This window comes from Oryza brachyantha, chromosome 1 (genome assembly GCF_000231095.2).
Source record: "Oryza brachyantha chromosome 1, ObraRS2, whole genome shotgun sequence".
NCBI lineage: Eukaryota > Viridiplantae > Streptophyta > Magnoliopsida > Poales > Poaceae > Oryza > Oryza brachyantha.
In genome coordinates this window covers 7,269,212-7,294,294 of record NC_023163.2, presented here as the reverse complement: position 1 = coordinate 7,294,294, position 25,083 = coordinate 7,269,212, and the positions used below count along the sequence as shown (strand labels likewise).

Below are 25,083 nucleotides of genomic sequence, written 5' to 3'. Positions count from 1 at the left end.
TAAAAAACAGCTAAGAGAAACGGTGATTAGTTCAGCCCAACAGGCTCAAACGAACACAGCCTCAGGATGAAACCATCAGTACCTGCATTGAAAAGGTACAGTTCGAACAAACAATTCGACAACAGCATAGCATATGCTCGGATAACTTTGTCAGAGGTGCAGGCACCCTTTCTCTCGAATAACTATACTTTTGGTGTTTATATTAGTAGCAGTTGGTTACAATTTCAAACGAAAACTTTTGGGTTGCTATCTTCTCTTTCTTTCTGCAGTATAATGGAAAAACTATCAATTTCTATCATTTATGGTGTATTTGCCCCTGAAAAAGAGAGGATGGATGGGGCAGCTATAAGAATGAGTAATCACTAATCAGAAACACTTGACGTCACAATGGCCTATCTATCTTCCATCATCCCACCCTGGAAGGTTTGCACTTGCCTCGTTGACCATCTTCACAAGTGTAACCTGCATTAAGAGAGTATATATTTAGGTTAGGCCAATCTTAATATTAATAAGAGTTTCATGGATAATAAATAGGTTGACATGTAGATATTTTTGATGATATGGCAAAATATTAATGAAGAGAGAGATGAAATGAGTTTTATGGGGATAAAACTTTCTATGCACTGTTACCTAGACAGCTTGTGTTTTGTATGTAACCTAGAAAATAACAATAGATTAAACTATACATTGAGAGAGGGATGTTTTATCCTAGTTTCAAACTTTTTAAGATGACATGTCACTCTAGGTAATCATGTCCATGAAACTTATATTGAGGATGACCTTATGACCAAAAACAAAGGCTCAGAAACTTAAGGTATCACATAGATCATGCACTCTAAATGGGACTGAGATCCTCTGCAGTTGCTACTGCAGAGAGCAACAGTAACGTGAATTTGGCATATCTCGTGACCGTTGGATCAAAACGGATGGATGAGATCTAGTGCTACAGTATTTGCTACAGTTATAAATATTGTTTCAACATTACTGTTGATACAGTATTCCAGCACTGTTTATGACATTAAATCACTATGCTACTCACATGAACAGTGTTCCTCTGCATTACTGCAGAGGAACCAACCCCCCTAAATGCAGAGAAGGATAGTGCAAAATTCATAAACAAGATATTAACCCTTTTTTTCCGTCGAAAAAAAGGATATTAACCCTCCCTAACGTAACATCATTTAGCTCATTTAAAGGAACAACGCCAGCTATTGGGAGTAGAATTTGTAAATTCAAGAATATCAACTCAATTCTGAGCCAGGAACCCCACTTGACAGTGGAAATAAATTAGGCAATTGTCAGTGGAGAATTTAAAAAACAAAAGAATGCGTGGAGCATCTATCTCTGGAAATTTTCATTGCATCGGAATCCATAGCCCATCTTAAACGACTAAAAGGCATGAACACTTTATTGTGGTACATATGTCACGTTCATTTGAAACACTTCCCATCTTCACAGTTTAACAAAGGTGGCCCTGTTTAGTTCCTAAAATCATTTTCCAAAACTATCACATCGAATCTTTAAACATCTAAATAGAACATTAAATATTGATGAAAATTAAAACTAATTACACAGTTATGAGGGAAATAGTAAGACGAATCTTTTGAGCCTAATTAGTGCATGATTAGCCATAAGTGCTACAGTAACCAATATGTGCTAATGATAGATTAATTAGACTCAAAAGATTCGTCTCGCGGTTTACAGGCAGAATCTAAAATTTGTTTTGTAACTAGAGTATATTTAATACTTTAAATGTATGACCGTAGCACCAATATGACCTGTCTCCCAAAAATTTTTGGGAACTAAACGGGCCTGAGCTTCAGAAGCTGCACCAGTAGCAAAATTTTCATAGACCTTTGGGGTACATTCTTTATTTTTTTTTAGTACATGATACATTCATTGGGCATACAAAATTTTTGTAGGCCTTTGTATTTAATTTTCAATGCCAAACAGGATCTGGTATGAATGAATGTAGTAAACCGAGGTTTTGAGGATGCCACTGATAAGTTCTGTTATGTTGGGTACTCATCTTGGAAGCTTTTGCATTGTCTCATGAATTGATGTGTTAAAGACTTCGATTGACTGCAATGCAAAGGTAATGTTTTATCCTACATCCTAGGTTATCTGTAACATATTCAGGTAAGACGCACGATCAGTTCAGTAACTTAATATTACACAGTTTTCTTATTGTTTTGTTTACACAATTATTCACGAATGGCATAAATAAAACAATACTAAGACAATTGGTTGAGTAAAGGGACCATGGCAAGCCACTTGAGGACAGGTAAGTGACAAACCAGAACCCACTGTATAGGAAAAACCAAATGGTTGATATATAAATGTAGCATTCATGATATGCAACTGGCAGTTGCATTTATATGCTATGTAAGAATTTACTTGCGGAGTGCTGTTGTGCTTAAAGTTTGTGCTGTACTAAGAGTGAAGCATATAAGCTAAGACTGGCTGTAGTTAATGATCATGTTGGAAGGAAAGGAGAAAATTGGGTGACAACTGACACAGGAATCACACAGCTTAGTAGCTTACTTATTTGTAGTGGCAGTGTGCCAGTGTTGTTGTAAGAAACTTAATTATGAATTCAAACTTCAAGAAAAGGCCTGCTATGGCTTGGAAAGGAAAATGATGCAAACCACTATGGCTTCTAAGCCCAAAGAAAAGGCCATACCACATATCTTACAAACAATGGGGGGATTGTTTAGCTTTTTCGTGGAAAATGAAAAATAATTTGTGAATAAAAATTTTATATATGTATTCTTAGCGATTTAAAAGCCTAGGCTGGAAAATAAACTTCGGCGAAAAAACCCCCAAAATCAACTCCAAATTTAAGGTTGAAAATATAAATTTTGGCTTATAAGTAGAAACAAAAGCGAAAGATGGGGGTGTTATGGGTTAAGAAGAAAATTATACAGATACCAGTTGAGTTACATAACAAAGATTTGCCAATGAAACCATGCTCTAGTGTATTTACCTGGCATCTGAATTAATTCAAATGAGAAAGGAAAATAACTTTTTGCACTAGCAAAAATAATTGAAAGATGAGTTTTTTTTAAAAGGAAAATGACAGATGACTTTTGTAATAGCAAGACTATATCATATAAAAAAGGTATCATACCAATTTTGAAAATATAATATACTAATAATGCCTTAACAACTTAAAGGTTAAGGCGATCTTTTTGAGACAATGAAATCTTTGCATTTTACAAATTAATTTGCTAATAAACTTACCACACTTTCTGGTACTCCTGGAGGAGGCAATGTAAGATTTCTTGGTGGTGGCCTATCTTGATATGATCTTTTGTCAAATCTCCATTCACCAATTTTTCCATAGGTTAGTACACCCTGAAATCATTTGCCATGATATTATCAGTTACATACGTCAGCAAAACAAAACCAATAGTGGCATCTTTACTTTATCACATCAGATCATTTTAATTTTGAATGAATATTGTATCTATAGAAAAATATCACAGATCTGGAATTTTAATACCTTGAGTGTATAGTCACATCCGTAAGTGAAGTGGATGATAAATGTATTCTCAAGTTTGGTATCAAAAGGTGGCTGCAAACATTTACTGGGCCATCAATAGCACTCTCATCATGTCACTCAGACACAAGTCTGAAGTTAGACAAGTCTATGTCAAGCTTTGGCAAAAAGCCATAAAAAAGTAGGGCACCTGGATCATGAAATCTTTACGGAGGATATGTTGAACCCCATGGAGTGCACTAGCAACAGCATATGCATACCTAAGGTCAAATAAAAACAACAAAAAGTTGGAATCAGAACAATGTAACAAGCAAGAGAATGCATTATAGAAATATGCATACAAGAAGGTGTAATTCTCACATTTCCAATACCCATCCAAAAGTTTTATCTGTTTCCTGATCTTCTTTCATTTGGAGTGATACATTCATCCATGTAGGAGCGATCTTCTCAAGCAATGTCTAAACGTTTTCTCAGGTTATAAGGAATTGAGTTAGAAATTGAAGCTCACCAACTCAAAACAGTAACTAGCAACTCGCATGCAAGAATATAAAAATAAAATGCGTGGCAAGAAAATACTTATCATGCACGAGACTTCAGGGTAAGCAAAGTTAATTCTGCAATATGTGTTACCTTCTTAATGATTACAGGGGAATTCCCAATAGGATCGATATTTGTGACAGGGTCTCTTTCTTTAGGATAATATTTCCTGAGAATATTCTCATGTTCTGATGGTGTAATGTAAAAGAAGGGGAATGCTGCAGGATCATCACGAGCGAAGTTTGGCAAAGGTTTCACAAATATATGATCTGGTTCTGCCATCAATATGTACCTGCCACATTTCAACAGAAGTTACAGAACAGAACAGTTGAGAACACATCAGAACATCCATGTTATTTTAGCGCACAAAGGAGCTAACAGTGCCAACAATGTTCTATCTCAAAACCCACCACCACGAAAATAATTAAGCTTTTCACATGTTGTTAAATCATGCATGCTAGGATACCAAATATGCAGCCAAGTGTCCATCGGAGAATATTAAAAGTAAAACCAAAAGGCAGAAACTAACTCTTCTTCAATCTTTGCTTTCTGCAGCCACTGTACAAATGCCCACGGCCGATTCAGCACAACATAGCCCTGCAAACAATACAAAGAAAAAAGTTTGGTGATGGATCATGTATGCAGTACAACATTAACCCCACCACAATTCGTCACAAAAATCACAGACGCACCAGGCAAATTCTATGTATAACAGTGCAGAGAGTAACATAGTCTACCCACAGGCCACATGGGAATACAAGAAAAGGAGACATAAGGGTCAGACAAGTGGGTCAGTAAGCGTGTGTTTGGTTGGTGGGATATGCCTGGATGGGAGATGACCGTCTAGGTTTTTGAGGCGTTTGGTTCGTAGGCGAAACTGGATATGGTGGCCCAGAAATGAAATATTCCACGAAGATGCTGGATGGGTGTATCCGGCCAAATTGGCCGGATGAGCTCATCCACCCTCACTAACCGTGATCATTAGTGATTGATTAGTTATAATTAGCTTGTTTTGTCATTAATTAGTGATTACTAAGTTTAAATTAGTGTTAATAATAATGATAGATATACTTTATTGATAATTTATACTAATTACGATAACATCTATGATGGTTAATTTGTATTATTATTTACTAGCAATTCAATATGTCCATCCCATCCATCCTTATCCATTCAACCAAACAAAAAATTAGATTATTCCATCCATCTAATCAAACATAAAACTGTATCACCGTATCCCTAGGCCATATCCGATTCTACCCTGACCACCGACCAAACGCACCCTAAGCCGAAGAAAACCTTCAGTTATGATATTAATACTCTGTGGAGTACAAAATTCACAGACACTATCTGTCAGTAGCTGTTCCCAAATCATCATCTTGCGAAAAGAACATTCGGTTTGTCAATAAGAACGGAATATAAGCGATCATTTTCATCCAAAAAAAGGAACTCTGTTTCGCCTAGAATTCCCAAGCTCATGCGTTTTCCTGAGCACCTGTTGGACCACAACGCTACTGTCCCCCACATTGCACAACAGACAAACTCAAACGAGAGAGATAGAGATTTTGGTGTTTTTAATCGTTGCGTACATGGTCCTTGCCGGCGGGGAGGGGGTCGACGACGAAGGTGGGGATCTCGTCCATGAGGCCATCGGGCTTCCCGGAGTGCAGCACGCGGGTGAACCCGCCCATCTCGGCGCCCCCCGGCCGCGCCTGCATCCGCCTGTACCAGTAGTACATCACCCGGCACTGCCACCGGCTGTACGCCGCGTCGGTGGCCGTGAGCGCCACGTGGAACGGCCGCCGCTGCCCCCCGCCCGCCGAGCCCGCCACCCGCATCCACTCCGGCATCGCCACCACCGGGTCCCTCCCCGTCCCCTCCCCGGCCACCTCCCCCGCGCCGCCGCCGCCGCCTCCACCACCACCACCACTCCGGAGCACCAAGGCCACGAGGTTGTAGGAGATCAGGAACGCCCCCACCGCCACCAGCAACAGCACCGCCGCCGGCAGCCGGGCCGCCGCGGCGCCGCCCTTCCGCGCCGCCGCGGCGCCGCCCTTCCGCGCCGCCGCGTTCATCTCTGGGAATTTGGGAGGGTTTGGATTCGAGCCAGCCAGGGCGGAGAAATGGCGGCGCGCCTCCTTGGGAGGGAAGCGAGGAGGGAGCGAAAACCCAACTAATTAATTAACACGAGAAATTTGTGCATTACGTGGTAGGATTAGGAATACGCCTCGTAATTAATACGCGTGGGTTAGGACTGGAGTGGGACAGGAGCACTCACTCACTTACAGATTGGGCCCACCGTGTCGATGGGGCTTGCGGGGCCCGGCTGTCAGTGGGATGCCCTGAGGTGGGGCTCGGTGAGAATGTCGTGGCCTGGAGTCAACGGGGTTTTTGTTTTGTACCGAACCGGTGGCGTGGTGGTGTTTGATTTGACGTAAACCTTCTGTTCCTAAGTAAACGAATTCTTGAGTTTTTATTAAATTTTTGACTCTTCATCTTATTTGAAATATTTATAATTAATATTTTTATTGTTATTACATGATAAGTACTTTTGTATGTATTTTTTTTTAATTTTTTAATAAATTTTTTAAATAAAACGATGGTCAAACGCTTCCTAAATCTGTTTTTTTTACGGAGCAGTACTGGAGTAGCTGTACGGGCTGACGCCGTGCACCGGTTGACTTCCCTGGTCCCCGGCGATATTCGTTCTCCGTCGGTAACGATGATAGCCAATCAAAGCACTCATGATACAGGACACTTATGATTTCTAGTCTTTCTTGTCATAAGAAAAATTAGTGCTCGATACACTCTTGTAATATAAACACGGTTAATTAATATTTAAATTTAATGTTACTAATATCACGTTATTCTTTGAATGTTTTTTATGAACCGTATTCTATTCTTTTTCTTCATTTACACAGTTACGAAGTCATATTCTATTTTATGCAGTAACTAATTTATTTTATGACCATCATCTTAGTTATTATATTCTTAATGTCTATTGGTATTTATATGTTCCAAGATAAATCTACAAATGTATAGATATTCACCCATGAGTATTAGGGTATTGCTATTTGTTTTTACTAAGAAAAAATACCCGTGCGTTGCACCGGGTTAAGTAAATTTTATTTTTTTTCAAATTAAAATAAATTTTTGATTATTGGTTTACTTTTGATTATAGCATATTTTTAACATACAACAGAATAGTTTTTTTATTTTCATAATATGTAAAGATAATGTATATGTGTTATATCTGGTCATGTTAATTTTAATTATACAAATTAACATAAATTTTGAAAATAAGTTTTAAAAATAATTGTGTTGAAATGGGAATAATAAATTATAATCAACATATAATTAATTTGAAAAAATACGTGACAGAAAAGCTTATAATTAAAGATTATAATTAAAGATAGTAAACTATGTTCAACATCATAAACAAATTAATCAAGCTAGCAATGCAAAAAAAGAAAAGAAAACAAATTAAACAAGCTAGCAATGTAGAAAAGAAAAAAGAAATTAAAAACACATGTGTTGGATTTTCAATAATTTTAAGAAATAAAAAAGAAAAAAAAGAGAAGAAATAGAGACGATCTATCCAGCCTCCTCCTTCCACGTTATTTACAAAGATACGATCGCTAGTCTATTCACGGAACGGAGACGAACCAAAAGACGCGCGAGCGGCTGCAAGCCTGAAGCTGCGCGTTCTGCGCGCTGTGGGCTGCACTGCACGCTCGAGGCTGGCTTTGGGCCGTCGACGGACGAGCGCATGGGCCGCGCGCTCTGCGCGTTGCCACGTTCTGGGCCACTGCCACACCCCTGCGCTTGGGCCGCGTGCTCCAGCCTGGCTATGGGCCGTGACGGATGAAAAAATTGGCAGAATCAATACTCATTTTTATAATAGTATAGAATAGATATAGATTTGTTTTTCACGGTGAGGAGGACGATCAAAGAAAGGGTCCAATATGCTCATGATTATAATATGATTAATAAACAAAGTCTAAACATGGGTAGGTGATAACGTAAAGGTAATGTGACATACAGAAGAATCAGCTCCAAAAAATAAGATATGGTATAGAGAAGACAAAAGAGAGTTAAGGTTTGTAATATATTTGTATACTTGTGATATAAATTTTACACACGTATATACTCATAGTTATACAAGGTTAGGACTTGGTTTATATGCACCCATGTGCTACCTATCTCTACAACCCGTGAGGCACACCTGCATCTAATAGCATTTAACCAACCCAAGCACTATGTTTCTATTGTCAAACAATACTATTCACATAGGACTCCAACCCTTCGGATTGACAAGCATAGAATTATTGAACCGATACCGTGCATAGACCGAATAGCCTAAACATGCATAATATAAGACATATGTAAAAAACTAATCAAGCAACATATGATTGATAATTCAACAAAAATACATCAATAATAAGATAATTTCATTACTAAGCTCAAAATCTCACAAACAAAAATTGATACAAGTCATGCATGGATCTCCCAGAGGACTTGAAAACCAGAGAGTAAAACTACTCTTAGCCTAAACTCCACTAGTCTAAAGACTAGTGAGAATTCACCCTCATTTTATAAGAAACCTCCAAGTGGCTGGGATTTCTATGACTTAAAGTTATAGAGACATTGAGATTGACATATGGACCCCGCTATGCATGAGCCCATATGTTAGCGATACGGGTCCCCTTGACCTTAGGTCCGAGGATGCCCTTCTAGGTTGGGGGGGGGGGGGGTGGGGGGCATGGTCCAGCAAGGTCAGTAGAAAGAAAAACATGTAAGGGTCTATTTGGAAAGTAGAAAGATAAAACGCATGGACATAACGTAGAAAGGAAAACATAGAAACATAAGTGTAAATTAGAGGATTAGGAAACATAAGAAAAATAGGTACAGTTTTGTTTGGAACGTACGAACCTTTAGAAAGTAAACAATCATTTGCCATAGGAAAGAAAAACAATTGTTTTGGCTAGATTTCAATTTTCCTGCGTTTTGGCTCTGAAACATAGGAAAGTGATTTTTTCCCAATGTTTTATATTCCTTCAATTCCTTTGAACCAAAGGGCTATACAGTGAATATTCCCATTGGAACTGAAAGCTTTAGAATTCCTTTAAAATTCGCTTGAACCATTAATATCAATTGGACACACTCATATATTCTATGGAGTCGTACATAGCCGTAGGCAGGATAGCAATACAGATTCCTAGTTTCCTAGTTCTAGTTTGCATTGGAAGGATCAACGTCCGCCTTTAGTATACTGAGGTCACCACCTTCTTTGCTAGCAAGATTAGCAGCCTTTTTCTCGTTGCACTGGTTGATAAATTTCGTTAGTTCCTGTGAATACAACAGCTCACTGTTACTAAATTTCAGAAGGAAAAACTCAATCAGAAAATTAATAAGATGAAAGGCCTTGTCTGCTTTTAATCACTTCAGACTCTAATGTCACAGAAGAATCCAATAAAATTTGATCCTCAGTAGCTTCAGCCATGATTGTCATCTCAAAAACCATTACACCACGGGTCAAGATACCACATTGCCATATATTTTATGCACATTTACATAGTTAATAAACACTACTTATACTGTGAATTAAAATACAGCAACATGCAAAGTTCTAATTGAACATGAAAGGGAAAACTGGTTTTTCATGTCAAACATATATGGTCTACAACATCTACATGGTCATGCACATAATGATTGAGTTGCCGATTTTGTTATAATGATAAAGTGAAATAGGAAACTGAGGCAACATTCTTCACGATTCAGAATACTACAATAAAAACGTACCAAGCTAGAATTGGCTAAAATTTACAGTGAATGGCTCGAATTGATAGGCATGCAACTCTCTTTAGGACCATACATTTTGGGGCATGATCACAGAACCACATTTTTTGGGGGCTTTGCTTAAAAAAACACCATGTTCAGAAGCAAACTAACACACAGCACCCATTTCTGTCACTCCCATCAAACTGGCAAGTAGACAGCGATTAACTCCAAGCCCCAACCTTCCTTTTCACCAGAAATTTCCCCTTGAAAATCCGCTCCACCACGCCAATCGGTCCATGGTGGTCTTCTCCTGCAATTCCTGGGCAGTGGAAGCTCAATTGAGCTCGATCTTCGACGGGGCCAGAGACAGGCTGAGGGCAGGCTCACAGGGGAACTAGTTTTGGACCCAAGCAGGGGCATAACCTGAGTCGATCTGACTGCAATGCTGACGGTGCAGCACAGGCTTGATCTCCTACCACTCTAATACGGTGGGATTTTAAAGACAAAGCGACGGCATGATGCAGGCTATTTTGGTGCGCATTGAAGGACACGAAATTTTCGAAAGAACACACCTTTTCCTATGTAGAATTTACATGTATTACTAGTTTAGTTCATATTAATTTATCGCCTACTACTTGAGATTTGAGAGAAGGATGGCCCTCTATCTCCAAAATCTACCCCAGACATTATCTTCTTATGTCCTAAAGCAAGAACGCAGTTGCTGATTGATGGATAGAACAAGCATCCAGTAAACCAACCGTACCTTGTCGGCGTCCATGTCCTTGGTGAACTTGGCCGGCTTCACAGCCCTCTTCCCTGCAAGAATCGAGCTACCAATCAAGAACGCAGCGCGAAAGCAAGCACGGCACGGCGCGCGGAAGGACGGAGCAGGGGGTCGATCTGGCGGCGGGTACCTTTGCGGACGTGGGGCGCCTTGCCATGGCGGTTGGGAGGGATGGTCTTCTTCTTCCCCTGCCCCTTGAACATGCTCTGCTTCTGCGTCATCTCCAATCGCCGCGGCGGCCTTCTCTCCCTCGACGAACTTGCGGGCGGCTGCGGCAATGGCGGCAGTCGGGGATGTGGGTGCGGGTGCGCGTGCGCCGCCCCGCCCTCTAGGGTTTGAAGATGATGGCCCCTATACTCTTTCCCCGGGCCTCCCAGTAGTGGGCCCAGATTATTCTCCTTTTACCGATCCATTCGTCACAATCATCTAGGCCGTAAAATCGTCATCGGTGGGCCGACAGGCGACACACGCCCAAATTTGGGCCAGAATCACTCATGGATGTCCAAACTGGGCCTCGGATGCGGTGGTCTAGATGGGGCCGAACAGAGGTCGCCTCGGCCAGTCCGGACGGACGTTCTCGCCGGGAAACAAGGTCCGCCCACATTACCGGCGGCGCCCCGGTCGAGGGCGACAGCAACGGCGAGCTTCGCGAAAATGTGGGCGCTCACCTCGCCGGCCGGCGCGCGCGACGAGTCCAACCAACACTGCAGCGGCGGCCGGAGAGGGTTCATGGGCACATGCACACGTCTTCTACGACTCGCGCTCGCTCATGACCTGGTTCACGTTGGCAATCCAGCCATTGCCGTCGGTCCGAGAGGTAAGATTCTGGTAACACGCGCAGTGCAATCGGATATCGGAGGTTGATTTTCATCGACTCATGGAACATCCACTTCTTTCTTTCTTCCGTATAGTCTAAATAGTTTATCAAAAAGTTTTCAAAAAATAGATTATTCCGAGATATATCACTATACAAAAAACATGTGAGTTCAAATTTAATATTTACAAATTATAAAAATGCAAATTACCTGAAACTGCATGCACACATTTGTAATTTTTTTTTATAATTATAGAAGTCGAATTTGAGATATATCTCACATTATTTATCTTATCGATTTTTTTATTAACTATTTAGGTGATATATGCCAAAGTGACGAAAAATAATTTCCCGGGTCGTGATTCTGATGCGCCGCAGTCATTGTTTTGCTTGCTAAATCTCTTACTAGGATGCATATATGTTTCACCCTAATCTTTTCAGATGCTTATAAACTAAAATTTAATTTTTCAGCCTTAAATTTAAAGTTAATTATAGGTTTTAAATTTTATTTTTCAGACTTAGCTTTTTAATCGCTAAGAAATGATATAAAAGTTATATTCACAAATTATTTAAGCCAAACAATCGCCACCTCTACGCTTAGTTCTGATTATAGCGATGATATTGGTCTACCTGTTCGGGATACATTTTCGGCGTACAGATAAGCGAGACATTTTGATACACAACAGATTTGTATGGTTAGAAATGTGATGCTAGATGTATGATTGGATTAACCCGGTAATGACTAGTAATAATATGCATTCTTCTCGTTTAAATAGATCAATGCAGTTTTGAATTCGGTGTGCTCAGTTCTTGGGAGACACAGCGATAGTATCAAGAGCTCTCATCCATTTTCGAAGCTTCCTCGACACCATTGAAAGCAACACGCAGCTTCCTCAGAGAGGATTTTTTCTTCCCGTTGTTCTCTGCCATGCCGGTGACATGCACAGTCGCGCGTGTCGCTCCTTTGAGAAGCTCAAACATTGGGACACCCAGGTTTTGCCTCGTCATCTGCTCCAGTACTTCAGGTGCCTGCATGTACAGGTTATCTCCTTCGTGCGTCACACTAGCTCTTGACATTAGCAGCTTGGGGTGCTCTTCAAGCATCTTGATGAACTGCGAATTAGGGGAAAGGTTAGAAAACTATGTGAACAGAGCATTCTCTATTATTCATCTACATTCTAGGACTAAATAAATGCTTAAGTGTAGCAGGCACTCGGAACATGGGCATTAAAAAGCTGTTTGCAAACAGCATACGATGTTAGTATTCATGCATGTGCAGACAGGTCACAGATGAGCAAGATAACTTATTACAATAGCTGTGATTATGTGTATAAAATCAGAAATTCCCAACATAGCTGAGAAGGTATTGAGTGTACTGCTGACCTCTGAGAGGGTAGTCGATGCGTCCAGTTTAATAAGGGTACCAGGTCCACAGACAAGGCAATCTTTATCTCTGACAAACTCGCTTACGTTAATGTGTGTTCCAACAATACCATTATATCTGCACATAGAAAAATAAATATTATGCACCTCAAATTGAGGGTGTTAAGTCGATTCAAAAAATCATTTAGTTCAGATGTGCTTGTCGATTATTGTTAAACAACAGTAGCATGTTGGGGGATAAATTGGTATTTCAAGTTCAAATGCTATGAGTATGAGGAATATAGTGACAAATGAAACCAACCAATTTTGGCAAATTTAAGCCAAGCAATCAAGCATGTATAGTGCCAGAACAAAACAAAAGGGAGCAAATTGTTGAAATCTGGAGGTGAGATTACACACTTCATCCAGGGTTTTCAAACTATTCTTTTTTCTAGAGCTATGTAGTATGCCTCTCTTCACCTATCCATGTGATCCACATACGAATTAGTTCACTGTAGCATACTTCCTGCTTAAGTTCAAATATTTCAAAATAGTTCTTTGAAATTATCCTTTAACTACTCAGAATACTCAGAAAAGTAGTAGTGAACTCACGTGAGATAATTTGACACTGTTTTGCTGCACCCAGACATAAGCTTAAGAGCTTCCAATGCACAAGCAGCAGAAACAATTGCATTTGTTGAAGCAATGGCTGGGATTATATTCTTGACAACACCCTGTAATCCATAAAAATACACAAAGTCACGCATGTCATATCCCATCTAATTAACAACCATGACTTTCCAGTAATTACATAGCATATCAACTAAGGTAATTTGAAGTTTTGAACTTAGTCATACAACCAAATCAAGAAGCCAAAATGGCTTGCATGGATAAATTTCGATTAAAACTAACAGAATGGACCACAACAGAAAAACAGATATCACAAGGACCAAATATTGAGCAAATGAGCGTGCTTTTATTTGTAATACGACCAAATCACCATGCTATCAATGTGTTGTACGCAGAGAATGTCATTCACATACCGATCAAATAGCACCAAAAAGTTATAGAAAAAATATCTAGTCATAATTGTTAGAATTTACATCATCAAATACACATTGGCATACCAATTGAAATAATTTGTTTGAGCACCAAATATTATAAGATCAGTTATATGACAAGTTATGGAAAAAACATACAGCAAACATGATTGAAATAAAAGGAATGAGATTAACTTAGAGCATATGCACTGTGCAGCTAAAACAAAGATTAACTCAGCAGCTTTGTACTTTGAGCTGCATCCACACTAACTAATTTACACCCAGCCTGCCAGCCAGCAGTGGGGAAAATCACCCACCTGACTCCATATTGCTGGTCGCTTTGAACATGAATCTAACATTTTTGTTTAACTCAAATGTTGGATTGTTATCATCTCAGCCAATAAGGATTAACGGATTTCAAAAGAAAAAGGACGAAGTTGGTGTGATTACAGAACTCATGCATTATTGCCAGAGTACAAGATAACAGCACTGAATCACTAGCAGGGAAGGCATAAGATCTTGATATATATCCATGGACAAAAATCAGCCAAAAACCAGGTCAATATACAGAGAACAAACCTGAGTAAACGAATATGTAACTCCAGAAATACCAAAAAGTTCTGCCCTCTTTAAAGCCTGTATTACAAAGAGCAAAAAGGTTAGAGAGAAGCCAGAGACAAACAATTTTCATGTCATGAAGTAAAGCAAACCTCTGAGTAAATCCATTGCATATGTTCTGCATCATCAGCATCAAAAGGTTTCCCAGGATGAACCTACGAGTAGATTTACTTATCAGGGGAAAAGATTCAAAGAGTAATTGCATGGAGACTAGAAAAGTACCTCGTTCCATTTGATCAGATGAGCATACTCAATGCAATGAGCTGCAGTTCTTGGAGTCTCAGCAAGTGTACATAAGGGAAATTTGACCTGGGGAGGGAAAAGCCATATGTTGCATTCAAAACAAGGTGTTGTCCCAGGTATAATGACTCTAGCATGACCTTTGAAACCTTCAGTCCCTCCATCGACCATAAATTTAATTGTTTCGGGGATTGGCTTGTCATCTGAGTCATACTCTGCAATTGCAATTACATATTAGCACTATAACACTGCACTGTGAAGTACCCCCTCCCATTTTATTTGTCTGATGTCATATATTTGCATATGGAGGGAGTACTAAGTTTGGTGGTGTAAATAGTAAACAACAATATACTCCCTCTGGTCATAAATAGCTCTGTTTTAGGGATCAACACTGTGTCCTAGATGCAATGCTGATCAATAATTTCTTTTGTTCAATATGTGAAAGTACGTGCAAGACAAATCTACATGTATGATTTTCATGTATTTGATCCAAATATTTAAGATAATATTTTTTCTCAAACACACAAGAATTGTGTGTCATTTCGCTAAGAAGAGAAGAAGAATACAAGGACGAAACAATCCATCCACAAGAGTCAAAAGTTACAACACATACTTAAAACTAGTGACCAAACATCCCCAGCTCCCCACAACAACAGACTATGAGTCTAGGGCGAGTGACCTGACAAGAAGTTCGTGAAGTGCAGAGGTGCGGGCCCAACACCAAGGCCTTCTCTCCGCCACATTAAACTGCAGGATGGCTTGGGTATTGGGCCTAGTACCCTCAAAAACACAGGCACTCCAGTGCTTACATATCTCCCAGCTTACTAGAATGACCAGAGAGTTGAGCCTCTTCCTTAGGTCTTTAGGAAAACATTTTGTAACTTTGCACAAACAGTTGAAAAGGTGCACTGTAGTCTGAGGTGTGGAAGCTAACATGTTCATCTTCTATAGAATATATGTCCAAACTTGCCAAGGAAATACACCAGGGATGAGAGTGTGTTGGATAGACTCCTATGCTTGATCAGGGATACTCTGAAGTTAAAGTTATATTAGATGCATGTCCAAAATGACATGTACTTGGGAGGGAGTAGTAAGGTAAGGCCAATCGAGAATCAGAAATATAATCAAACTTCATTAACAATCATGAGTAAAAATTATCTGTACACTTGATTGGATTTAAATGAACATTACCACTTGGCAAAGAGATATTTACAGCAAGGACTCCAATTCCTCACCAACACTTTTTCATCAGTTTGATAATCTTGAAGCTACCAGTGGCATGAATGTGTAGGTTATCGTATCACTTTGTAATCTAATGTCAGAAGTGTTATACTGAAAGAGAAGAGATGAAGATGTTGTAGGCTCAAGACGTACAGTAGTTTAAAGGTCTGTTTCCAGTTTCCATGCAGGAGAGAAGATAAATAAAAAATGGCTATAAATATGTACCTAAGAAACCACAAGCCACAGAATTGATATAGCTTCGAGCTTCAATTGAATCTAGACCAAGAACAATTATTGAGAAATCACTGTAGAACTCTATCTCTTTATCTTCAATCCTACAAAAATGGGGCACAATGTTCACTCCACTAACTCGCTCCATAACCCTCTTTGCAGCAACTTCAGCTTTGGATTTCCCAACATCTTGAACCCTGTACAGAAGTACATAAAGATATTGCACTTGTCGAGATGACAAAGATGATAATGAATCACAAATACAAGCGTGAAACACCAAAACAGACAAACGTCAATGCTGCACCAAACCGAAGCTTGAACTTGACTCTGAGAGAATCCAAGACGTGGGATCATACCTTTTTTTGCTTTTCGCTCAGGTTTGGCTGTGGAAACTCAAAACAGGATTTCGGTAATTATCTACTTGCCTGTGTGTTGTTACCGTTGCACATGATGAAGGTATAATTTAACCTTAACTTTATCTAAGTTCTAGTATTCTACTTTACTAACCCATAGCTTATAAGCAATTGAACTAACAAAGGAGATACCACCCCCAATTGCATTCAACTGAACTAACAGCCATAACAATTTTCTTCTATTCACCCATTCCCTGCAGACATTATGAACTCATGATCATGGGTGAATGCTAAAGAGATCTTTCAGTCAACCTGGCAAGCTTATATATATGGTTTGGTTCTTGGCATTCGAAAAGAGCATGGAGACCGGACGAACTCCACCACCAAAACCCTACGACAATCTGACCACTCAGCAGCGGGGAAGGACAGGGCAGCACCTGAAGAGGAACTGGCGATTGAGGTTGGAGACGTCGATGGTGTCCATGTCGATGACGTGCAGGTTCTTGAAGCCGGAGAGGGCCAGGTCCTTGAGGAGCTCACACCCCAGCCCGCCGGCGCCCACCACCAGCACCTCCACGAGGCTCCCCAGCATGTCCCGCAGCTGCGCCCCGCACGGGACAACGACGGCAAAAACCACACCGCATCTCGTGTCAGCTCAGGATAAACGCAAGAAGCAGCGGGAAGACACACACCCACGCAGATGGAGATAGAGGTGGCCGTGGCGGCGGCGGCGGCTCACCCCGGGGCTGGGAGCGAAGTTGGCGTCGACGAGGTTGCCGGGGCGGGAGAGGAGCATGTCCAGATCCCTCCACCGTTCGGGCTCCGTCGGCGCCGGCGGATCCTCGTCCGGGGAAGAGGACATCTCGTCGCCGGTGCTGCTCGGAGCGCCGGCGATGCGGTGGGGAGGAGAGGAATCAATGCGAGACCTAGAGAGAGAGAGAGAGAGTAAAACCTGAGTTGAGGATGCTGATGCCGATGCCGATGCGGCGGAGGGCGAAAGAGGGAACGACACGAGAGAAGGGAAGAAAACCCAGGGGCTCGGCGTGAACGGTCGTGATGACTGATGCGTCCAATCGGACGGCAACGACAGAGGCTCCCCGAGCTGATATTGTGCACGGAAGAAAGGGCGATGGATTTGTTTTAAGCCATATAACCAAAAAAACAATTTATATAAATATAACTTCATACTTGTGTTGGGTATAAAAGTTAAGAAAACAATAAACTATACGAAAAGGTCCTAAATTTATCATTACCGTCCTCGTTTTTTTGGTTTTTTAGGAAAATATTAAGTGATATATTTATAAACAAAACTAATATGTAAATAAAACTTTTATATACGGAGTTGACAATATTGAGTCAAAACAAAGTCGGTGACATTGAACTCAGGATCTAAGTCCTTCAACAGACTATTGATCTCGTACCACTAAAACCCTGCTGATGGGAGATGGCGGCTCAGGGGAAAGTGGAAGATCTCAATGACAAGGGATACCGAGAGAGGAGACATAGGTGGCTGCTTAAGAGAGCAGCGACATATAAGAGGTGGATGATGAAACAGAAGAATCAGAGGTGACACCAAGCTCATCATTTAAAGGACAACATCAGTCCTCTTAATGTCACCCTACCTTTCTTAAAACAACTCCGCTATACATACGACGGAGCCATACGACCCGTGTACGACTCCGTCCGCGCATGCACCTGCTGCCGTTGCATGCTGCCGCTACTTTTGCATGCATGAGCCATGCCGTTGTATGCACGCGCCGCACCGTCCGCATGATGATAGAGTCGTACGCGGGTCGTACGGCTCCGTCGCATGCATAGCAGTTGTGTCCTTAAAAATAAAAAGTGGATCATTTCGTTCTCTTGTCCAATGCAACATAAGCTTGGTGATGAAGTCCATCACATACTCTCGTCATCTTTATGGCTTCGTATTATCCTTACATCTCGACTGTTCACCTCTGTCTATTGCTCGTTGCTCCGCAACCACCACCACATATTTTAGCCTATGTAAAAACCTCATGAAGATATATAGCAAGTTTAAACAGCTTTAGCATGGAGTCAACTAAATTTGACTGGCACACACTTAGCCTATTATTCGTCTCCTATATTAAATGATTTATTTAGCTAATATTTACTTAAAATACAGTGTACAAAAATAACCATTCTACCGGAGATGTTTACAGTATCAGCCCATAGCCAAGCCGAGCAAAAACCCCGGTGCCCTCTTTCGTCTAAGCGGCTCCTCCGCTTATCCGCTCTCGGACCGCGCCGCTCCCCCGCATCCGCGCACCCAGCTCGCTCTCCCCCCATCGAGACCGCCTCTGCCATGGAGGCGGCCGCCGCCGCCGCCGCCTTCTTCCCTCCCCGCGTCTCCCCCGACGCCCGTGCCGTGTTCGCCGCCCTCCCCGCCTCGCCCTCCCCCCACCTCCGCCTCGCCGCCCGCCCGCGCGCTCTCTCCGCTTCCGCCGCCCGGGTGGTGACCGCCAAACCGCGGTTCTTGGCGCCACCGCACCCGGACCCCGCGGCAGGCGGCCGCGGTGGTGCCAGGGACGTCGTCGCGATGGTACGGCCTTTGGCCTTCACCTGCTACCGCACTTGCGCCCTCCGACTCCGAGCGAGCGGGCGAGCGAGCTGGCGTGGACTGAAATGGCGTTCTCCTCTGTGGGATGGTGTTGCAGGTGGTGCCGTTCCTGAGGGGCACCGCGTGGCAGCAGCCGCCGCCGGACCTGGCCTCGTTCCTGTACAAGAACCGGATCGTCTACCTCGGGATGTGCCTCGTGCCGTCGGTGACTGAGCTCATGCTCGCCGAGTTCCTCTACCTCCAGTACGACGACGCCGAGAAGCCCATCTACCTGTACATCAACTCCACGGGCACAACCAAGGTCGCTGCATCTGATGCAATAGTTGGTCTGTATGATTTCCACAAGTCTTGATTGGTTAGTGAATGGGCACGCACGCACATCAATTTTAGGGTAACTTGAGGATCACGAAGTTCTCCGACACTCAATTTTCATGCTCTGCTCAGATTCTTTAACTTTGTTGAATGATACAGATAATGTGTAGTTTGTACATCTTTCTTACAAAGAATTTGTTATCGAACTGAAAAGTCTAAAACTTAGCAGTCTCGAATGTTTTCTCCAATCAGATTTATTGTTCTGTTTTCAGATATAGACTATAGATTGTTCTGATGTATTTCTCTTCCTTCATAGAATGGCGAGAAATTGGGTTACGAGACAGAAGCTTTTGCAATATATGATGCTATGAGGTCAATTCCTACCTATGCACCACTTTTTTTCTCAAAACTATTTCTCTTCATATTTCCTCTCCAAATGAAATTCCTTCTTTTGCTTGGCACATGTGACATGTTCTGTGATGCAAACTTTTATCCTATTAGTTCTTTATGAGGAATTTGCCTGGTTTGATATTGAGGAGTACAGGGCACCCAAAAGACTAACAATCCCTGTTGCTTACATGTTCTAGTTAAACTTAAAATTGCAATTTTTTAATGTTATATATGGATAATCACAAATATCAGAATTGCTTACAGAAATGTCTGGCATACTACTACTAAACGGCACACTTTTACTGTATAGGAAGTTTAAATCAATTTGGTCTATACTTTTTGTAGCATTAATCAGATCCACAAATTCAGTGTTTATGCACTATATGGTGGAAAAAGTATACGATATATACCTATATCGTCCCCCCTTGTGCTCCTGTTTCAGTAGGGTTGATAATAGTATGCACTGTGCTAGAGGCCATATGTGAATGTGACCCAGAAGAGAGGAACAAGATGTCCCTGATGCTCCCTGCTGAGCAGCAGGATGCCACAATAATCTCTCCCCTAAATGAGCCACAGACACCACATAACTGTTTCCACCCTACCTGCATCTTCCCCATTGATCCACTTGGAACTCTGTTATTGATTAAATAATACAATACTTGACCAACTACAATTACTCTTTTTCTCAATTTGTGTTGACATATGGATATCGGACTACCTGCTTTGAAATACTGTAAAATCTTCTACTAGCTCTTCTAGGGCTACTGGTCTTTTGGATGCCCTGTAGGATTGCAGTTGCTATAGCCATTACCAAGCCATGCTCTTAATCTCATCTAAAAAACCATCTGTCAATGTCACGTTCTTAGTTTTTGCTGAATATGCTCATGCATCCTAGCAATAACGACCATGTTTCTGGAATTCTGTCTTATGTCTTCACCAAATACAGGTATGTGAAAGTTCCAATTTTCACCCTGTGTGTTGGCAATGCATGGGGAGAAGCTGCTTTACTCTTGGCTGCTGGTGCCAAAGGTAACCGTGCTGCACTTCCATCATCGACGATAATGATAAAGCAGGTTATTTCTTCTTCAATTAATTGAGAATTAGAGACAATAATTTAATTTCTATCTTGGACAACCGTACCACGCACCACTAATAGATAACTTATAGCCGAGCGTGTTACATTTTTGCTCTTGGATTGTGGTGCTTGCTTTCACATACTACTTTTATAGACATACAAAACTGTACAGTATCACTAGTATTTACTTTTTAGAAAATATGAGTATAGATTATCTTTTCTGACCTTTTGATGTGCAGCCGATTGGTCGCTTTCAAGGACAGGCGACAGATGTTGACATAGCAAGAAAGGAAATCCGAAATGTGAAGATAGAAATGGTACCTTTTTTTCTCAAGAAAGTTAATTTTAATCTGTTCCCTATCCATTTGGGAAGAAAGAAACTATAATGTCAGCTTGAATTCAATCCAAAAGCATCACTATTATTTTTTTACCTGTACCAGTCACTAACAATTTCTCTAGTTCGTTACTGCTGCATAAAACTATTTGTGTATTTCAACTCCTAATTTCCCTCATTCTTTGGCAAGTAGAAGATGTGGTAAGAAGAATCATCCTCCCAATTATCGTGTATTTGTAAGTCTTCTAGGTCTGAATGTCCTTCTTTCAATTGCAAACATTGCCACATCACAAGAAGAAGAAGCAGAGTTCTTAGTTTACCTGAATTATCAGGTTGGCCTCCTTCCTTTATTGAGCGAATAAAAGTGTACAATCATTCATGTCCTCAAATAATCGCTGCCAGAGCCCCGCTGAAAATTAGTTAGATACAGTGATTTGGAAGTATCTTAGCTCTTTCTGTCATAGTGCTTGATACACATTTGTATGCCTTGAAAAACGATAAAAAACAATTCCTTCGCGCCTCAAGAGTGGTTTCTTGCAATTTGTCTGAAAACAATATCTCGTAGGGCTACAAGCTTCTTCTTGGACCTGATGTTGACGAAAACTTAGTTGCATCGTATTAGATTTGATATAGCCTTTGATGGACTGCGATGTAAGGATTCCATGCATTATTTTCTCCATGCTAGATAAACTTGGTTTCATATTTTGCACTAGTTGCCCATGTAGATAAACTTGTATGAAGGGGCAGGTGGTCTTCTCTTCGGTGGGCCATTGCTATGCTACAGTATTTGAATTCGCTTTTATGTCAGATTAAGCTGCTATCAAGGCATATTGGCAAATCGGCCGCAGAGATTGCGCAGGACATCAAACGGCCGAAATATTTCAGTCCCAGTGAAGCTGTGGATTATGGCATCATTGACAAGGTAAAGTTTCTAGAATGAGTAAAGGAAATTGAAAGACCAGGTCTCATTTGACGGTGTTCTTTTTCACAGGTGCTGTACAATGAGAAAAGCCAAGAAGATGGTGGTGTTGTGTCGGAGCTCAAAAGATCAAATTTGATATAGTATTACAGCTAGATAAAATCTCCATGTAAGTTGGCGATAGGTCAGACAACACGAAATGCTTGTAGTACTTAAGGAGTAGCTACCACTCATTAGTTGGCCTGGTTGTAGAACATCGAGCTGGAAAGGCAATGCAAATATCGAATACACGCTGGTACTGTTTTGGCATGGGCTTTTCCAAATTTGGTGCCCGATTTCTTCTCCTGATAACTTGTATGAAATGGTTGCTCTTTTTTTTTTTCCCTTTTTGTTGCAATGATAATGCTTGCGTTGTGAGCCCTAGTGTATGTAAGATGTGATGCACCTCTTCGTTTTGTTGCTAACGTGATTCTGATAATGTATCTGGTCTTAAAAAGGGTTGCATGTTTGTTGCAACAGTGGAGTCGTTGGTGTATGATTTTGTCTATTAGGGTTTAATAATTTTTTGGTACCACACCTTGGATGTGTTTTTACTGAGAATATTGCGAGTAAGTGAATGTTAGGGGGTGCATTTGAGGATGTGTTTTCATGTAATGAGATAAAAGAAAATTGACGGTATAATGTTGGAGCGGTATAAACTGATAATGAAGTATCAAACCAATCAAGCCCATACTGTGTTGGAACAGTATACGGATTCTGTAGCTCATCTCTGTTCTTGGTGAGACAAGCTACGGAACGGGGTTCCGTTTAGACGGGACAGTTAATGAAGTTTTTTCTTTTTTTTTAAGTCTCGGTCAATGGTGACCTGCCACGCTGTTTATTTTAAGGTGTTGAAATCGAGGCACATGAGAGAGATAGCTAGCAAATGATAGGTGACAAGATGGAAGAGACTCTAGTTAATCACGAATAGCTGCTGGTTACTACAGAGTGTACTACGACAGCGGCGAGGCGTGGTGGCCTGTCCTGGCCGAACGCCATGGCCGCCGGAGGAGGAGTAGTACGAGGCGGTGGGGTCGTCATCGATAGCAGTGGTTGATACCATCAGTTATCATCCGGTATCATCTGATACTTGTTGATACCAAGTGGTATGAACAAGTATCGATACAGTATCATTCAGTGTAATAATTATAACATATGTCTACATGCTGAAATTAGGTGGTACCTTCTGGTACGATGTGATATCACAAGTATCTACTGATACCAAATTTTATACTGTATGATATCTGGATGATACCTAGCAATACTAAGTGATATCAACACTTGTTCCATATGGCATCATTCAGTTTAAAAATTATAACTTGTTGATACATACTTGAATCATGTGATACCTTGCGGTATCATGTGATAACACTAAGTACCTAATGATGTAAAATTTATACTCGATGATACCATCAATTGTCATCTAGTATTATCTGATACCTTGTGATACTAATGATATCAACACTTGTTTCATATGGTATCATCCAATGTAAAAAGTATAACATGTTTTTATATGTTGTTCCATATGGTCTGGCGGTGAAGTAACGAGTAGAAAATTTGGGTGAAATCCGTGTGAGCAGCAGTGAGATCTGGCAAAGAGAGTAGAAAATATTCCTAGTTTGCTGCTGCTCTCACTCTCCTCCTTTTCACACGCAGCTACTGCAACAGCAGACAAAAGCCAAAAAGCTACTACTAGCTGTCACACTGACATTAGCCCCAGTACTACCCATCACTCCCACCAGCCAGCTTGAACGGGGATATGCAGCCAGGAGGAGACATGCGCGGGATGTGCGTTTTTTAGTTTCACTAATTTATCCTGTGCGCGCACGGTATCCCATGCTGTAGTCTCCCTTAAAATAAAAGTAAGGAAACTCAATTCTATATCGTTCTGGAACGGTATATCGATATATGTAATTTCTCTCAATTATTGGTGAGAAAAAGAAAGAAAGTAAGCAAACAGAAGATGCGGTGCCCATCTTTCGCTTATTCGTGGAATAAGTGAAATAATATATTTGTAAATGAAAATGGTATACGAATAGAATTTTTAGACATATGTTTTTAGCGATCTAAAAATCAAAGCTAGAAAATAAATTATGATAAAAAATCTTAAAATAAATTTTAAATTATGTAATGTTGAAAATTTAAATTTTGACCAACAAAACTGAGCATCGAAAATACGAGGGTACAGTGTCTTTTAAATTGAAAGTTGGAAACCATGATCAGCTGGCTTGCGGAATTGGACCAAGACGTGGCGGCGACTGACTGATGTTTTGCGACGAGACGATTTTGCGCGGAGGCGGCGGAGCAAGTTCAATACTATAGCCAACTAGTACTAGTTTCAATTAATCTATAGCCAATCTAATAATTAATTGTAGTCAATCTAGTAACCAATTCATACAATAAGAGTCCCTTTGAATCACAGGAATGAAAAAACGGAAGAATAAGAAAAACATAGAATTCTAATAGGAATATAAGTGTAAAACAGATGATTGCAAAACAATTTGAGAAGAGATAAAGATTCAAAGGAATTTTTCCAAGAGGTTCAACCTCTTGTTAAATTTTCTTCAAAACTTGCATAGGAAGAGACATTCCATAGGAATTTTATAGGATTCATTCCTTTGATTTAAAGGGATTTGTAGGAAAAATTCCTATAAGAATAAAATCCCCTAGAATTCCTATGAATTTTCTTTAAATCAAAGGGGACCTAATAAGCAACAAATTCCACATGTCATACATACAATACGTCTTAGAGTCCGTGCTGTAGCTGACTACCTCACTGTTCTTCTCTCTCATTATATGTTTACAGCCAGCTTAGAGCAGGTACAATATAAAGCTATAAGCCAGTTATAAGCATATTTTAAAGAGATAAGAAGAGGGAGAGAAGAGAGATGGGCTACTAATTTGTAGTCAGCTGCACACGAGATTTAAAACGTATGACATATGGAAACATGTA

The 25,083-nt window shown here is 40.7% G+C and overlaps 4 protein-coding genes across 4 annotated transcripts; 1 reads left to right on the top strand and 3 right to left on the bottom strand.

Moving 5' to 3' along the window:
- Positions 1–94: 94 nt before the first annotated feature.
- On the bottom strand, positions 95–6,057 carry LOC102707530 (hydroxyproline O-arabinosyltransferase RDN2-like; the record flags this gene model as incomplete). Its single annotated transcript, XM_006643983.3, has 8 exons — positions 95–462; positions 3,244–3,357; positions 3,506–3,577; positions 3,693–3,762; positions 3,863–3,960; positions 4,133–4,331; positions 4,569–4,636; positions 5,629–6,057. Coding segments are annotated over 8 exons (1,116 nt in total), but the record flags the coding sequence as incomplete, so codon positions are not given.
- Positions 6,058–8,991: 2,934 nt separating this feature from the next.
- LOC102707253 lies at positions 8,992–10,958 on the bottom strand. Its single transcript, XM_006643982.2, has 3 exons — positions 10,735–10,958; positions 10,584–10,636; positions 8,992–9,388 (listed from the first exon to the last, which is right to left on the bottom strand). Exons 1-3 carry the CDS (start codon positions 10,823–10,825, stop codon positions 9,272–9,274), a joined length of 261 nt encoding a protein of 86 aa, XP_006644045.1. The 5' UTR covers positions 10,826–10,958; the 3' UTR covers positions 8,992–9,271.
- A 1,010-nt stretch (positions 10,959–11,968) lies between these two features.
- On the bottom strand, positions 11,969–17,464 carry LOC102706977 (NEDD8-activating enzyme E1 catalytic subunit). The gene is made up of 9 exons (XM_006643981.3): positions 17,223–17,464; positions 16,921–17,084; positions 16,125–16,327; positions 14,661–14,893; positions 14,531–14,593; positions 14,400–14,456; positions 13,393–13,514; positions 12,802–12,919; positions 11,969–12,531 (listed from the first exon to the last, which is right to left on the bottom strand). Exons 1-9 carry the CDS (start codon positions 17,343–17,345, stop codon positions 12,250–12,252), a joined length of 1,365 nt encoding a protein of 454 aa, XP_006644044.2. The 5' UTR covers positions 17,346–17,464; the 3' UTR covers positions 11,969–12,249.
- Positions 17,465–18,700: 1,236 nt separating this feature from the next.
- LOC102702060 (ATP-dependent Clp protease proteolytic subunit-related protein 4, chloroplastic) lies at positions 18,701–22,651 on the top strand. Its single transcript, XM_006645693.3, has 7 exons — positions 18,701–19,043; positions 19,159–19,362; positions 19,690–19,745; positions 20,710–20,836; positions 21,078–21,155; positions 21,981–22,094; positions 22,164–22,651. Exons 1-7 carry the CDS (start codon positions 18,807–18,809, stop codon positions 22,233–22,235), a joined length of 888 nt encoding a protein of 295 aa, XP_006645756.3. The 5' UTR covers positions 18,701–18,806; the 3' UTR covers positions 22,236–22,651.
- Positions 22,652–25,083: the final 2,432 nt, after the last annotated feature.